The sequence below is a fragment of the Taudactylus pleione genome, unplaced genomic scaffold (genome assembly GCF_031769625.1).
Source record: "Taudactylus pleione unplaced genomic scaffold, aTauple2 ptg002854l, whole genome shotgun sequence".
NCBI classification, from domain to species: Eukaryota; Metazoa; Chordata; class Amphibia; order Anura; family Myobatrachidae; genus Taudactylus; species Taudactylus pleione.
In genome coordinates, this window is record NW_028287226.1 from 65,090 (window position 1) to 83,491 (window position 18,402).

An 18,402-nucleotide genomic window follows, 5' to 3' on the forward strand; every position below is an offset into this window, starting at 1 on the left:
GATAAGTCCGGGAAGCGAAAAAGTATCGCGGCTCGGCTCAAATTGAATATGGCTCTCAGACTCTACGCAGCAATGATTCCAGAGAAAAGCGAGGTGACAAGCGTAGAATACACACACCCCTATAGACATGGTCAGTACTCTCCTGCCCTGCACCAGCAGAACTGCAACATCAGCCCCACACATGCCCTGCCATAGCTCTCACCATGGTCTGGATCAGGGGCCTTCAAACTTGGCCCTCCAGCTGCTGTGGCACTACACATCCCAGCATGCACTGCCACCTTTTTGATATAACAGCATGCTAAAACTATGTGCAGTTGCATGCTGGGATGTGTAGTTCCACAGCATCTGGAGGGCCAAGTTTGAAGACCCCTGGTCTGGATGATTGGGCTTTTACTTGCTGGTCCCATCACGTCTTACCCAAGGGCTGGTTAGTCTGCCTGCACGCTATGGCTTACTGCACGACGTGGGTACAAAGGCTGAGAGCTTAGAGCACATACTGAGCCACAACAATATTATTAGTACAGACAAACCACTCGCTACACAGTATAAGCATAAACAGCAACACAACAAGGACATCCCAGACAGAGAGACAAAGAAAACCCGGCACAGCTACACTGGGGCAAGTGCGCCTTAACAGCCCAAGTGCACGTGATGAGGTTTAATGGCCTGCATGCACGGGCTAAGGTCGATATCGATAACGGCCATCCGTGCCCGCGCATTGACCATCGTTTGGAGGGGTTGTAAGGGCCCAAAAGTAGGACAATCTGAACGATAAGATCGATATAGTTATCGTTCTTATCGTCCTGTAAGATCTGCCCATGTGAACGCACCATAAGGTTCCCACTTGTAGACAGACTACAGAACAGTGCCACCTTGTGGTTAACCATGAAAAGTGTCCTACCTGTGACACAGACTATAACTCTCGCAGTCACCACCCAGTGGTTCCCAAACGTTTTTGTATGACGGCGCCGTAGGACTATCAGCATTTTCCTCACGGCTCCCCTGGGCCAAATTCTTATAGAAAAATTTAGCACAAAAATGATGAAATTAAGTAACTTGTTCTTATCTGTCACATTGAGGGACGGTTATACGGAGGAGGGCAGGGATACGGATTCCACGTGTCCACATATTTTATGACGGGTAAAACCAGTGCTGGTGGCTGCGAACCACACTGACCATTAATAATATGATTAGGTCTCGAAACACAAACCCGAGGCACCCCAGCATGTGCCCCATGGCACCCCAGGATGCCAAAGCACCAAGTTTGGTAAATACTGAATTCATAGCCTCACTCATATAGCGCAGTTTTATCCCGAACTAGCATTAGGCCAGCAGCCTCCCGGCACATTCAGAGACCGGCCCCTGGGGGAAATGGGACTATTATATGTGACTAATATATGGCAGCAATGAGAATGCGTCATAGGAAAGCTGGAGAATAGCGCAATTTATACAGCTGCACAACACACACACAGGCACGGTCTCACCCCTTATACCAGCAGGTAAGGCCTATTACATCACTGACCATCCATATCTGTGTATGAGACATTATACTGCGGTCACACACACACACAGGCACGGTCTCACCCCTTATACCAGCAGGTAAGGCCTATTACATCACTGACCATCCATATCTGTGTATGAGACATTATACTGCGGTCACACATACACACAGGCACGGTCTCACCCCTTATACCAGCAGGTAAGGCCTATTACATCACTGACCATCCATATCTTGTATGAGACATTATACAGCGGTCACACATACACACAGGCACGGTCTCACCCCTTATACCAGCAGGTAAGGCCTATTACATCACTGACCATCCATATCTGTGTATGAGACATTATACTGCGGTCACACACACACAGGCACGGTCTCACCCCTTATACCAGCAGGTAAGGCCTATTACAGTACTGACCATCCATATCTGTGTATGAGACATTATACTGCAGTCACACATACACACAGGCACGGTCTCACCCCTTATACCAGCAGGTAAGGCCTATTACATCACTGACCATCCATATCTGTGTATGAGACATTATACTGCGGTCACACACACACACAGGCACGGTCTCACCCCTTATACCAGCAGGTAAGGCCTATTACATCACTGACCATCCATATCTGTGTATGAGACATTATACTGCAGTCACACATACACACAGGCACGGTCTCACCCCTTATACCAGCAGGTAAGGCCTATTACATCACTGACCATCCATATCTGTGTATGAGACATTATACTGCGGTCATACACACAGGCACGGTCTCACCCCTTATACCAGCAGGTAAGGCCTATTACATCACTGACCATCCATATCTGTGTATGAGACATTATACTGCGGTCACACATACACACACAGGCACGGTCTCACCCCTTATACCAGCAGGTAAGGCCTATTACAGTACTGACCATCCATATCTTGTATGAGACATTATACAGCGATCACACATACACACAGGCACGGTCTCACCCCTTATACCAGCAGGTAAGGCCTATTACATCACTGACCATCCATATCTGTGTATGAGACATTATACTGCGGTCACACACACACACAGGCACGGTCTCACCCCTTATACCAGCAGGTAAGGCCTATTACATCACTGACCATCCATATCTGTGTATGAGACATTATACTGCGGTCACATACACACAGGCACGGTCTCACCCCTTATACCAGCAGGTAAGGCCTATTACAGTACTGACCATCCATATCTGTGTATGAGACATTATACTGCGGTCACACATACACAGGCACGGTCTCACCCCTTATACCAGCAGGTAAGGCCTATTACATCACTGACCATCCATATCTGTGTATGAGACATTATACTGCGGTCACACATACACACAGGCACGGTCTCACCCCTTATACCAGCAGGTAAGGCCTATTACATCACTGACCATCCATATCTGTGTATGAGACATTATACTGCGGTCACATACACACAGGCACGGTCTCACCCCTTATACCAGCAGGTAAGGCCTATTACAGTACTGACCATCCATATCTGTGTATGAGACATTATACTGCGGTCACACATACACAGGCACGGTCTCACCCCTTATACCAGCAGGTAAGGCCTATTACATCACTGACCATCCATATCTGTGTATGAGACATTATACTGCGGTCACACACACACACAGGCACGGTCTCACCCCTTATACCAGCAGGTAAGGCCTATTACATCACTGACCATCCATATCTGTGTATGAGACATTATACTGCGGTCACACATACACAGGCACGGTCTCACCCCTTATACCAGCAGGTAAGGCCTATTACATCACTGACCATCCATATCTGTGTATGAGACATTATACTGCGGTCACACACACACACAGGCACGGTCTCACCCCTTATACCAGCAGGTAAGGCCTATTACATCACTGACCATCCATATCTGTGTATGAGACATTATACTGCGGTCACACATACACACACAGGCACGGTCTCACCCCTTATACCAGCAGGTAAGGCCTATTACATCACTGACCATACATATCTGTGTATGAGACATTATACTGCGGTCACACATACACACACAGGCACGGTCTCACCCCTTATACCAGCAGGTAAGGCCTATTACATCACTGACCATCCATATCTGTGTATGAGACATTATACTGCGGTCACACACACACAGGCACGGTCTCACCCCTTATACCAGCAGGTAAGGCCTATTACATCACTGACCATCCATATCTGTGTATGAGACATTATACAGCAGTCATACACACAGGCACGGTCTCACCCCTTATACCAGCAGGTAAGGCCTATTACATCACTGACCATCCATATCTGTGTATGAGAAATTATACTGCGGTCACACACACACAGGCACGGTCTCACCCCTTATACCAGCAGGTAAGGCCTATTACATCACTGACCATCCATATCTTGTATGAGACATTATACAGCGGTCACACATACACACAGGCACGGTCTCACCCCTTATACCAGCAGGTAAGGCCTATTACATCACTGACCATCCATATCTGTGTATGAGACATTATACTGCGGTCACACACACACAGGCACGGTCTCACCCCTTATACCAGCAGGTAAGGCCTATTACAGTACTGACCATCCATATCTGTGTATGAGACATTATACTGCGGTCACACACACACACAGGCACGGTCTCACCCCTTATACCAGCAGGTAAGGCCTATTACATCACTGACCATCCATATCTGTGTATGAGACATTATACTGCAGTCACACATACACACAGGCACGGTCTCACCCCTTATACCAGCAGGTAAGGCCTATTACATCACTGACCATCCATATCTGTGTATGAGACATTATACTGCGGTCATACACACAGGCACGGTCTCACCCCTTATACCAGCAGGTAAGGCCTATTACATCACTGACCATCCATATCTGTGTATGAGACATTATACTGCGGTCACACATACACACACAGGCACGGTCTCACCCCTTATACCAGCAGGTAAGGCCTATTACAGTACTGACCATCCATATCTTGTATGAGACATTATACAGCGGTCACACATACACACAGGCACGGTCTCACCCCTTATACCAGCAGGTAAGGCCTATTACATCACTGACCATCCATATCTGTGTATGAGACATTATACTGCGGTCACACACACACAGGCACGGTCTCACCCCTTATACCAGCAGGTAAGGCCTATTACAGTACTGACCATCCATATCTGTGTATGAGACATTATACTGCGGTCACACATACACAGGCACGGTCTCACCCCTTATACCAGCAGGTAAGGCCTATTACATCACTGACCATCCATATCTGTGTATGAGACATTATACTGCGGTCACACACACACAGGCACGGTCTCACCCCTTATACCAGCAGGTAAGGCCTATTACATCACTGACCATCCATATCTGTGTATGAGACATTATACTGCGGTCACACATACACACAGGCACGGTCTCACCCCTTATACCAGCAGGTAAGGCCTATTACATCACTGACCATCCATATCTGTGTATGAGACATTATACTGCGGTCACACACACACACAGGCACGGTCTCACCCCTTATACCAGCAGGTAAGGCCTATTACATCACTGACCATCCATATCTGTGTATGAGACATTATACTGCGGTCACACATACACACACAGGCACGGTCTCACCCCTTATACCAGCAGGTAAGGCCTATTACATCACTGACCATCCATATCTGTGTATGAGACATTATACTGCGGTCACACATACACACACAGGCACGGTCTCACCCCTTATACCAGCAGGTAAGGCCTATTACATCACTGACCATCCATATCTGTGTATGAGACATTATACTGCGGTCACACACACACAGGCACGGTCTCACCCCTTATACCAGCAGGTAAGGCCTATTACATCACTGACCATCCATATCTGTGTATGAGACATTATACTGCGGTCACACATACACACACAGGCACGGTCTCACCCCTTATACCAGCAGGTAAGGCCTATTACAGTACTGACCATCCATATCTTGTATGAGACATTATACAGCGGTCACACATACACACAGGCACGGTCTCACCCCTTATACCAGCAGGTAAGGCCTATTACATCACTGACCATCCATATCTGTGTATGAGACATTATACTGCGGTCACACATACACAGGCACGGTCTCACCCCTTATACCAGCAGGTAAGGCCTATTACAGTACTGACCATCCATATCTGTGTATGAGACATTATACTGCGGTCACACATACACACAGGCACAGTCTCACCCATTATACCAGCAGGTAAGGCCTATTACATCACTGACCATCCATTTCTGTGTATGAGACATTATACTGCGGTCACACACACACACAGGCACGGTCTCACCCCTTATACCAGCAGGTAAGGCCTATTACATCACTGACCATCCTTATCTGTGTATGAGACATTATACTGCGGTCACACATACACACAGGCACGGTCTCACCCCTTATACCAGCAGGTAAGGCCTATTACATCACTGACCATCCATATCTGTGTATGAGACATTATACTGCGGTCACACATACACACACAGGCACGGTCTCACCCCTTATACCAGCAGGTAAGGCCTATTACATCACTGACCATCCATATCTGTGTATGAGACATTATACAGCAGTCATACACACAGGCACGGTCTCACCCCTTATACCAGCAGGTAAGGCCTATTACATCACTGACCATCCATATCTGTGTATGAGACATTATACTGCGGTCACACATACACACAGGCACGGTCTCACCCCTTATACCAGCAGGTAAGGCCTATTACATCACTGACCATCCATATCTGTGTATGAGACATTATACTGCGGTCACACATACACAGGCACGGTCTCACCCCTTATACCAGCAGGTAAGGCCTATTACATCACTGACCATCCATATCTGTGTATGAGACATTATACTGCGGTCACACATACACAGGCACGGTCTCACCCCTTATACCAGCAGGTAAGGCCTATTACAGTACTGACCATCCATATCTGTGTATGAGACGTCATACACTGTATATTCGCTGTTCTGACACGGCCAGGTGCCTGCCTTGGTCCAGCATTCAGTCTTGTACTGGACAGGTGAACAATATGGACGATAACCATATCGTTCAAGATCGTGCAGTGTGTATGCAAAATATCATTAATAATGCAAGCTCCTGCGGATCGTTAACGATATCATCCATCGCCTGAACTAGCAGGCCAATCTGACGATATCGGATGTGGCAGCATGACCTCACTGAACGATATCCTTCAGTGTGTATGCTGAAATAGTTTACCCGGGACAGCCCGGTAGTTCAAGGTCAAACACTAGACGATATCGATCACTGACCTATCCCTGAGTGTAGATAGACCCTGATGTAACCAGAGATCGCTCAGCTACCTGTAACATTCACAGATACAGACACGAGCGATTTCCAACGGTCACAATGGAGAGACATATGGGCGACAGGTACATCAGAGCCATTTACTGAAAACAAAATAAATATTCGACAGCAGGAAACGATACAAATCACAAGAGCGCTACAATTGCTAAGACAACGCTAAACGGAAAATCGGGTCATCAGCCGCTTACTTTCTGATATCTTGTCCGTACCGATCACCTGATCTCACCCGATGTGACTATTGGTTGTGGGTTTTTTAACAACTAGGTGTATCGGAAAGGATACGTACCCTGTCAGATTTGAAAGACAGCATTAGAAGTGCAGACTATTCCACCCTACATGTTATGTAAAGCTATAGAGATTGCTGTTCTTCCCATGGAAATTGTTGTTGATCACTAGGGAGGACGGAGGACACACTGAACAATTGTAGCACTTTTGAAGTGATTTGTATCGCCACCTGGTGGCAAAAATGAACTATTATATCTCTTCAATAAATGGCTAGCACATCCTCTAAGGTACCTGTTCTCAAACGGTGTCTTCACGGTGAGCCTTAGCACTGGCTCCAGAGTGCCCTGTATGTGTATACAAGACATGCAGCACAGTGTAAGGAGCAACTTCTAGTTGCGCAATTGTCAATATAAAGTAACATCTGCACAAGTTACGTACATGGTCACGTGCTTTCTAAGAAAATATATCTGTCATCTAACAGGATTTGGGGAGTTTTTCATAACTGTGTAAAGGGGGGAGGGGGAATCTCCCTTGAAATGTAAACCATCCACTAGGTCTGTCATTTCTGAACATTCACAGATTTATGTGGGTCTCTATACGCCCTCGTGACACTGACGTGCAAAACCTTAAGTCAGAGCCACCTTCCCTCCATAAGATACAAAAGCCACAAAACCTAGAAGAAACCGTCCTCTCAGCCGGGACGCAGGAATAGAATTGTATCTATTAGGCCACAGGTTCTCAAACTCGGTTCTCGGGACCCCAAACAGTGCATGTTTTCCAGGTCTCCTCACAAGTGAAATAATTATCTCCACCTGTGGATCTTTTAAAATGCGTCAGTGAGTAATGCGTACACCTGTGCACCTGCTGGGTGACCTGCAAAACGCGACCTGTGTGGGGTCCTGAGGACCGAGTTTGAGAACCTCTGTTTTAGACGGACCCAGCATTATTTATAGCACTGAACTGTGGCCTGAACACAATATACCTGCAATCTTTATTGCTACGGGGTCCTCTGACACAGGAACAGGGCCCTCTTTCACTTCCAGCTGTTTCTCGGGGGCCTGGGGGGGTGTAGCAGGAGGGGCAGGCTTAGCCTCAACAAAAGCCAACGGCGAGCTTGGTGAGGGCTTGGAATTGTGAAAGAGACTAGCCCAAGACTTAGCCGGTGGGTTTACAGAGGCGGAAGCCGGGCTCACGGCCTGAGGCACAGATGTATCCTCTGGCTTGGCTTGATCCGAGGCGGCGGCGGCCTCAGAGTGCGAATCCACCCCGTTAGAGGCCGGCCCTTCCTCTGAGGTTTCAAGTGTCTGTCCATTGGTTACACCAAGGATTTCAGTAGTATCAGAGTCAGCCGGGGGCTGCTCCACAGCTGTCCTCTCTGGGCTCTCCCGCCCAGTGTCTGAGGGGATGCAGCAGGGTGAGCGGGTAACACTGCATTCCTCAGGCTGACCAGCAGTCCTGGTGGCGTCTAGTGCATTAGGAACAAAAGCGTCGTCCGCTTCGCTGTTTAAGTCCACAGAATGATCTGGGCTGTTACAAGTCCTAGGAGAGGCCGACGATGCAAGCCCATCATCTGCGAGCTCAGGCTCATCCGTACTTATACTGTCCAGCCCCGACGCATTGGCGTGCCCGTTCACCAGGGCCTCTATGGGGGCGATGCCCTCGCCAACACCTTCTAAATAACTGTAATACCCAGGCGGTCGTTTTTTCTTTTTTTTTCGCTCTCGCTGCCCTATGCCAGATGTACTGTCGCTGTCCGCGTTGCCGCTGCCGTCCGGGAGTGCAGACTCCGAGTATTGGCCGTCGATGGCATCGCAGTCGTTCTCGTGGAGGATGCAGTCAGGGGTCTTCTGGGTTGGAGTGCAGGCGAGGATGAACTCCGGAGCCTGAGGGTTCAGGGTGCTGGAAATACTGTATTCGGAGCTGTTCAGCAGGACCGCGTCCGGGTCGATGACTTCACTGACGCCAAATTCAATTCTCTGATATTCATCACCTGAAGGAAACGAAAAGACAGATGTTAAAAATTGCGTGAATTTGTCGGCGCGAGTCTGTGCATAGGGGCCTATAACTTACCGTATATAATATAGAAAACTTATCATATATTCAGATTTTGACCAAGAAACACCAGATTTTAGCCTTATTTATAGGTGTGCTTTACTCTATGTATAAATCTGCACAATACACCCATATGCCATATAGTACCCTGCGCTTTATTTATGAGCGATTCCAGCCTATCACTGACGGGCCAGCGGTCCTGACACACACACACACACACACACACACACACACACGAACCCAGCACGGGGGAGCTAAAGTTATGGAATGGCTCTGCCAGGAGAGATGCGTTTCTTATAGGCTTATACGCAGCAGCAGTCATTCTGTAGGTGCGCTGACTACCTGGCGTGCAGCGCATTGCTGTGCATCCGGGAGACCCATCATAAATCAATACCCAGCAGCGGCAAGACGACTGTACTTTGCTCAATGACCCGAGTCTAAAAGGGGAATAATGACAAAATATGGGGGGCCTTGATGGAACTATATTGGGTGAAAGGAGGACGATGCATTTGAGCACAGAACGCAAAGTTTTGTTTGAAGAAATGTTCTTCCTGACTTATACAATTTACAATTATTTCTGGGAGCAGCCTCTCCCTATTACACCCACCTTTTTTCTATTTTTTTTTTTTTTAGTTTGGACCACTCCAGACCACGTAACATGGGGTACAACACACTGCTTCCTGCATCCGTGAGGGCTCTGCTTCCCTAAGTAACATGGGGTACACCACACTGCTTCCTGCATCCGTGAGGGCTCTGCTTCCCTAAGTAACATGGGGTACACACGGCTTCCCTAAGTAACATGGGGTACACCACACTGCTTCCTGCATCCGTGAGGGCCCTGCTTCCCTAAGTAACATGGGGTACACTACACTGCTTCCTGCATCCATGAGGGCCCTGCTTCCCTAAGTAACATGGGGTACACACGGCTTCCTGCATCCGTGAGGGCCCTGCTTCCCTAAGTAACATGGGGTACACACGGCTTCCTGCATCCGTGAGGGCCCTGCTTCCCTAAGTAACATGGGGTACACACGGCTTCCTGCATCCGTGAGGGCCCTGCTTCCCTAAGTAACATGGGGTACACACGGCTTCCTGCATCCATGAGGGCTCTGCTTCTTTAAGTAACATGGGGTACACACGGCTTCCTGCATCCGTGAGGGCCCTGCTTCTTTAAGTAACATGGGGTACACACGGCTTCCTGCATCCTTGAGGGCCCTGCTTCCCTAACATGGGGTACACACGGCTTCCTGCATCCGTGAGGGCCCTGCTTCCCTAAGTAACATGGGGTACACACGGCTTCCTGCATCCATGAGGGCCCTGCTTCCCTAAGTAACATGGGGTACACACGGCTTCCTGCATCCGTGAGGGCCCTGCTTCCCTAAGTAACATGGGGTACACACGGCTTCCTGCATCCATGAGGGCTCTGCTTCCCTAAGTAACATGGGGTACACCACACTGCTTCCTGCATCCGTGAGGGCCCTGCTTCCCTAAGTAACATGGGGTACACCACACTGCTTCCTGCATCCGTGAGGGCTCTGCTTCCCTAAGTAACATGGGGTACACACGGCTTCCTGCATCCGTGAGGGCCCTGCTTCTTTAAGTAACATGGGGTACACACGGCTTCCTGCATCCTTGAGGGCCCTGCTTCCCTAACATGGGGTACACACGGCTTCCTGCATCCGTGAGGGCCCTGCTTCCCTAAGTAACATGGGGTACACACGGCTTCCTGCATCCATGAGGGCCCTGCTTCCCTAAGTAACATGGGGTACACACGGCTTCCTGCATCCATGAGGGCTCTGCTTCCCTAAGTAACATGGGGTACACCACACTGCTTCCTGCATCCGTGAGGGCCCTGCTTCCCTAAGTAACATGGGGTACACCACACTGCTTCCTGCATCCGTGAGGGCTCTGCTTCCCTAAGTAACATGGGGTACACACGGCTTCCTGCATCCGTGAGGGCCCTGCTTCTTTAAGTAACATGGGGTACACACGGCTTCCTGCATCCTTGAGGGCCCTGCTTCCCTAACATGGGGTACACACGGCTTCCTGCATCCGTGAGGGCCCTGCTTCCCTAAGTAACATGGGGTACACACGGCTTCCTGCATCCATGAGGGCCCTGCTTCCCTAAGTAACATGGGGTACACACGGCTTCCTGCATCCGTGAGGGCCCTGCTTCCCTAAGTAACATGGGGTACAACACACGGCTTCCTGCATCCGAGGAGGCCCTGCTTCCCTAAGTAACATGGGGTACACACGGCTTCCTGCATCCGAGGGGGCCCTGCTTCCCTAAGTAACATGGGGTACACACGGCTTCCTGCATCCGAGGGGGCCCTGCTTCCCTAAGTAACATGGGGTACACACGGCTTCCTGCATCCGTGAGGGCCCTGCTTCCCTAAGTAACATGGGGTACAACACACGGCTTCCTGCATCCGAGGAGGCCCTGCTTCCCTAAGTAACATGGGGTACACACGGCTTCCTGCATCCGAGGGGGCCCTGCTTCCCTAAGTAACATGGGGTACACACGGCTTCCTGCATCCGAGGGGGCCCTGCTTCCCTAAGTAACATGGGGTACACACGGCTTCCTGCATCCGTGAGGGCTCTGCTTCCCTAAGTAACATGGGGTACACACGGCTTCCTGCATCCGAGGGGCCGCTGCTTCCCTAAGTAACATGGGGTACACACGGCTTCCTGCATCCGAGGGGGCCCTACTTCCCTAAGTAACATGGGGTACACACGGCTTCCTGCATCCGAGGGGGCTCTGCTTCCCTAAGTAACATGGGGTACACACGGCTTCCTGCATCCGAGGGGCCGCTGCTTCCTGGTGTATCAATGGACTAAAAAATATGGTGCTCCGTCGAGTGGCCTTAGGCGTATAACACGCAGTGTAGGGATTTTATAGAGCGAGGACGGAATCACAGATATGGGAAATGGCAGCAGAGAACTGAAAACTAAATAAATAAATAAATAAAAGGCCAGCTCTGGTATAGATACAGATATCTCCACCCAAGAAGCATTTTTCCCATTTGGTGCATATAAACAGTGAGAGATGCTGCCAGGGGTATGACATTACTAAGCAGGTGACGCAGCATAGTCAGGGACGCATAACTCAGCGCTGGGCGCCATAGGGACGATCTGTGTGCTTGTTCCTCCGGCAGCCCACAAGCATCCTGGTAGGGAGAGTGTGCCTGTACATGTATGAGGGGTGTGCGTGTGTGCCTGTACATGTGTGAGGGGTGTGCGTGTGTGCCTGTACATGTATGAGGGGTGTGCGTGTGTGCCTGTACATGTATGAGGGGTGTGCGTGTGTGCCTGTACATGTATGAGGGGTGTGCGTGTGTGCCTGTACATGTGTGAGGGGTGTGCGCGTGTGCCTGTACATGTATGAGGGGTGTGCGTGTGTGCCTGTACATGTATGAGGGGTGTGCGTGTGTGCCTGTACATGTATGAGGGGTGTGCGTGTGTGCCTGTACATGTATGAGGGGTGTGCGTGTGTGCCTGTACATGTATGAGGGGTGTGCGTGTGTGCCTGTACATGTGTGAGGGGTGTGCGTGTGTGCCTGTACATGTGTGAGGGGTGTGCGTGTGTGCCTGTACATGTGTGAGGGGTGTGCCTGTACATGTATGAGGGGTGTGCGTGTGTGCCTGTACATGTATGAGGGGTGTGCGTGTGTGCCTGTACATGTATGAGGGGTGTGCGTGTGTGCCTGTACATGTGTGAGGGGTGTGCGTGTGTGCCTGTACATGTGTGGGGGGTGGGTGAGTGTGCGTGTGTGCCTGTATATGTGTGGGGGGTGAGTGAGTGTGCGTGTGTGCCTGTACATGTGTGGGGGGTGGGTGACTGTGCATGAGTGCCTGTACATGTGTGGGGGGGGGGGTGTGTGCGTGCCTGTACATGTGAGGGGGGTGGGTGTGTGCGTGCCCCTGTACATGTGAGGGGGGTGGGTGAGTGTGTGTGCCTGTACATGTGTGGGGGGTGGGTGAGTGTGCGTGTGTGCCTGTACATGTGAGGGGGGTGGGTGAGTGTGTGTGCGTGCCCCTGTACATGTGAGGGGGGTGGGTGTGTGCGTGCCAGTACATGTGAGGGGGGTGGGTGAGTGTGTGTGCGTGCCCCTGTACATGTGTGGGGGGTGGGTGAGTGTGTGTGCGTGCCCCTGTACATGTGTGGGGGGTGGGTGAGTGTGTGTGCGTGCCTGTACATGTGTGGGGGGTGGGTGAGTGTGTGTGCGTGCCCCTGTACATGTGGGGGGTGGGTGAGTGTGTGTGGAGGGTCAGTGAGTGTGTGGGGAGAGATGTTTTAGGGAAATTCCACTAAATGCCACCATTTCCCATATAGACATATGAATTCTCTGTACTGCTCTGCGGCACATGTCAGCGCTATATAAGAATAAGAAGAATGATAATAGTTACCTTGGCGTTGGTCATGCCATGACAGGCTCACCGTGGTGAATAGGAGCCGGGACACTGTGGGTGGCAGGAGCGGGGAAGGTAAGTACATACTTTATACTTTACACTTTGCAGCCCCCTATCCCCCCTCCCCAGAATAGGATAAATGCTTTTCCGGTGGAGATACTCTATAAATAGTTATTACATGTAAAGTATTTCTCAAACTTGGAAGGTGGATAAAATACCCAAAGACAGAAAGGGAGAAGAACATACTCACCATCCTGAAGATCACTAGAAGACTGAGGCCCACAGAATCCGCTCTCATTAAAAGGGGGCAGCTGTGGAGACAGAGAACAGCTCTTACACACAGGCGCGCAGTGTATAGCGTTACATTGTCTGATACACAGCCTCTATACCAATATATCACACACACACAGGCGCGCAGTGTATAGCGTTACATTGTCTGATACACAGCCTCTATACCAATATATCACACACACACAGGCGCGCAGTGTATAGCGTTACATTGTCTGATACACAGCCTCTATACCAATATATCACACACACACAGGCGCGCAGTGTATAGCGTTACATTGTCTGATACACAGCCTCTATACCAATATATCACACACACAGGCGCACAGTGTATAGCGTTACATTGTCTGATACACAGCCTCTATACCAATATATCACACACACACAGGCGCACAGTGTATAGCGTTACATTGTCTGATACACAGCCTCTATACCAATATATCACACACACACAGGTGCGCAGTGTATAGCGTTACATTGTCTGATACACAGCGTCTATACAAATATATCACACATACACAGGCGCACAGTGTATAGCGTTACATTGTCTGATACACAGCCTCTATACCAATATATCACACACAGGCACAGGCGCGCAGTGTATAGCGTTACATTGTCTGATACACAGCCTCTAGCTTCCATTCACTATAACAATATATCACACACAGGCGCGCAGTGTATAGCGTTACATTGTCTGATACACAGCCTCTATACCAATATATCACACACAGGCACAGGCGCGCAGTGTATAGCGTTACATTGTCTGATACACAGCCTCTAGCTTCCATTCACTATAACAATATATCACACACAGGCGCGCAGTGTATAGCGTTACATTGTCTGATACACAGCTTCTAGCTTCCATTCACTATAACACAGGCGCGCACACACACAGGCACAGGCGCACACACACACAGGCGCACACACATACAGGCACAGGCGCGCATACATACAGGCACGCAGTTACTTTGTGGCAGCATTGTCTGATAGAGCCTCTAGCTTCCATGCACTATAACAATATATATCACACACACAGGCGCGCGCGCACACAGGCAGAGGCACACACACGCACAGGCAGAGGCACACACACGCACAGGCAGAGGCACACACACGCACAGGCAGAGGCACGCACGCACGCACAGGCGCGCACGCACGCACAGGCGCGCACGCACACACAGGCGCGCACGCACACACAGGCGCGCACGCACACACAGGCGCGCACGCACACACAGGCACACACGCACACACAGGCACACACACACACACAGGCGCACACACAGGCGCGCGCCCACACACAGGCGCGCCCACACACACAGGCGCGCCCACACACACAGGCGCGCCCACACACACAGGCGCGCCCACACACACAGGCGCGCCCACACACACAGGCGCGCCCACACACACAGGCGCGCCCACACACACAGGCGCGCCCACACACACAGGCGCGCCCACACACACAGGCGCGCCCACACACACAGGCGCACCCACACACACAGGCGCACCCACACACACAGGCGCACCCACACACACAGGCGCACCCACACACACAGGCGCACCCACACACACAGGCGCACCCACACACACAGGCGCACCCACACACACAGGCGCACCCACACACACAGGCGCACCCACACACACAGGCGCACCCACACACACAGGCGCACCCACACACACAGGCGCACCCACACACACAGGCGCGCACACACACAGGCGCGCACACACACACACAGGCGCACACACACACACAGGCGCACACACACACACAGGCGCACACACACCGACACATTAGAAGGACAAGATGGCATCAACCTGCCAGGTACAAAGTTCCACAATAACCTCCCCAAACACACACGGACACTAGGCAGAGACTGCAAACACCGGCCGGGCTCATACACTGCAGCACAGGGCACGGTACAGACGTGGCCGGGCTCATACGCTGCAGCACAGGGCACGGTACAGACGTGGCCGGGCTCATACGCTGCAGCACAGGGCACGGTACAGACGTGGCCAGGCTCATACGCTGCAGCACAGGGCACGGTACAGACGTGGCCAGGCTCATACGCTGCAGCACGGTACAGACGTGGCCGGGCTCATACGCTGCAGCACAGGGGCACAGTACAGACGTGGCCGGGCTCATACGCTGCAGCACAGGGGCACAGTACAGACGTGGCCGGGCTCATACGCTGCAGCACAGGGGCACGGTACAGACGTGGCCGGGCTCATACGCTGCAGCACAGGGCACGGTACAGACGTGGCCGGGCTCATACGCTGCAGCACGGTACAGACGTGGCCGGGCTCATACGCTGCAGCACAGGGGCACAGTACAGACGTGGCCGGGCTCATACGCTGCAGCACAGGGCACGGTACAGACGTGGAAGCTGCAATCCTTCCATAATCCACCATCTGTATAACGCATACAATCCTGGGGCTCCATACCTTTCAGGTAACCCCCACATTGTACACCCTAAGGGCCAGATGTACTAAGCCAGAGGTTCCCAAACGTGGTCCTCAAGGCTCCCCAACAGCTCAGGTGTTAGAGAGATCCGTGGCTGAGCACAGGTGTTAGAGAGATCCGTGGCTGAGCACAGGTGTTAGAGAGATCCGTGGCTGAGCACAGGTGTTAGAGAGATCCGTGGCTGAGCACAGGTGTTAGAGAGATCCGTGGCTGAGCACAGGTGTTAGAGAGATCCGTGGCTGAGCACAGGTGTTAGAGAGATCCGTGGCTGAGCACAGGTGTTAGAGAGATCCGTGGCTGAGCACAGGTGTTAGAGAGATCCGTGGCTGAGCACAGGTGTTAGAGAGATCCGTGGCTGAGCACAGGTGTTAGAGAGATCCGTGGCTGAGCACAGGTGTTAGAGAGATCCGTGGCTGAGCACAGGTGTTAGAGAGATCCGTGGCTGAGCACAGGTGTTAGAGAGATCCGTGGCTGAGCACAGGTGGCTTAATTAGTTCCTCAGTCAATTTGATGCTCAGCCATAGCTAGCTCTAACGCCTGAGCTGCTGGGGAGCCTTGAGGAGCGCGTTTAGGAACCTCTGTACTAAACTCTGGAAAGTAATAAATTAGAGAGTGATAAACCACTAGCCAATCAGCTCCTAACTGTCACTTTTCAAACACAGCCTGTAACATGACAGTTAGGAGCTGAGTGGCTGGTAGTTTATCACTCCCCAAATGTATCACTTTCCAGAGTTTAGTAATCTCCCTCTAAGTGAGGTGCATACACCCTGGGCTCCATACCTCTCAGGGAACCCCCACATTGTACACACTAAGTGAGGTGCATACACCCTGGGCTCCATACCCCTCAGGGAACCCCCACATTGTACACACTAAGTGAGGTGCATACACCCGGGGCTCCATACCTCTCAGGGAACCCCCACATTGTACACACTAAGTGAGGTGCATACACCCGGGACTCCATACCCCTCAGGGAACCCCCACATTGTACACACTAAGTGAGGTGCATACACCCGGGGCTCCATACCCCTCAGGGAACCCCCACATTGTATACACTAAGTGAGGTGCATACACCCGGGGCTCCATACCTCTCAGGGAACCCCCACATTGTACACACTAAGTGAGGTGCATACACCCTGGGCTCCATACCTCTCAGGGAACCCCCACATTGTACACACTAAGTGAGGTGCATACACCCTGGGCTCCATACCTCTCAGGGAACCCCCACATTGTACACACTAAGTGAGGTGCATACACCCGGGGCTCCATACCTCTCAGGGAACCCCCACATTGTACACACTAAGTGAGGTGCATACACCCGGGGCTCCATACCTCTCAGGGAACCCCCACATTGTACACACTAAGTGAGGTGCATACACCCTGGGCTCCATACCTTTCAGGGAACCCCCACATTGTACACACTAAGTGAGGTGCATACACCCGGGGCTCCATACCTCTCAGGGAACCCCCACATTGTACACACTTAGAGGGGTATTCAATATGAAACGTTAACGTCACTGTTGAAGTTAACGTTTCATATCGGAGTTTTTTCCTGCGTTAAAGTCTGGTGCGTGCTCCCGCTTATCCCCGTATTCAATATAAAATTAGCGAAAACGGGAAACTCCGAAGTTGGATTTGCGTAAAGTTACGAATTTTTCCTTAAAATAATTGTAAGACCCCCCTAAAGTTGTAAAAACATGGGGGAACACTTTGGGTACCCCCGTTTTAGCCTTTAATTGAAAGCCGGGGATTTAAATAGCCGCAGCAGGTGTTTTTTTCCCGACATTGAAGAAGTGATGCAGAAGAGCACTTAGGTTATTTTTTTCGTTTTTTTAAGTGGCCCCATCAAATCTGGGGTACATGAAAATGGGTACTAGCATGTTTTTAAGTCCCTAAAGTCAGTTTTTAAAAATTCTGCATTTGTGCACCTGCCGCTATGATTCTATTCTAGAAAACACGTGCCGCATACTTGCAGAATAGCCCTGAACCTATTTCCCTATTGTTTAACAATTTTTTCCCATTTTTTTTTTATGCACCCCAATTTTGAAATACATTTTTTGGGGTGTCCCTATTTTTTTTTTTTACTTTT

The 18,402-nt window shown here is 50.8% G+C and overlaps 1 protein-coding gene across 6 annotated transcripts in view; it reads right to left on the reverse strand.

Moving 5' to 3' along the window:
• USP10 (ubiquitin specific peptidase 10) overlaps positions 1–18,402 on the reverse strand; it is a 99,592-nt gene that overhangs the window by 49,870 nt on the left and 31,320 nt on the right. For 4 of the 6 annotated variants that reach the window (XM_088466340.1, XM_088466339.1, XM_088466336.1 and 1 more), the window contains exons 3-5: positions 13,824–13,884; positions 13,571–13,624; positions 8,097–9,104 (exon numbers count right to left, since the gene is read on the reverse strand). In XM_088466340.1, the coding sequence (XP_088322466.1) occupies positions 8,097–9,104; positions 13,571–13,624; positions 13,824–13,884 (1,123 nt within the window). The remainder of the gene's footprint in view (positions 1–8,096; positions 9,105–13,570; positions 13,625–13,823; positions 13,885–18,402) is intronic. The other 2 variants (XM_088466338.1, XM_088466337.1) reach the window with 1 other exon arrangement.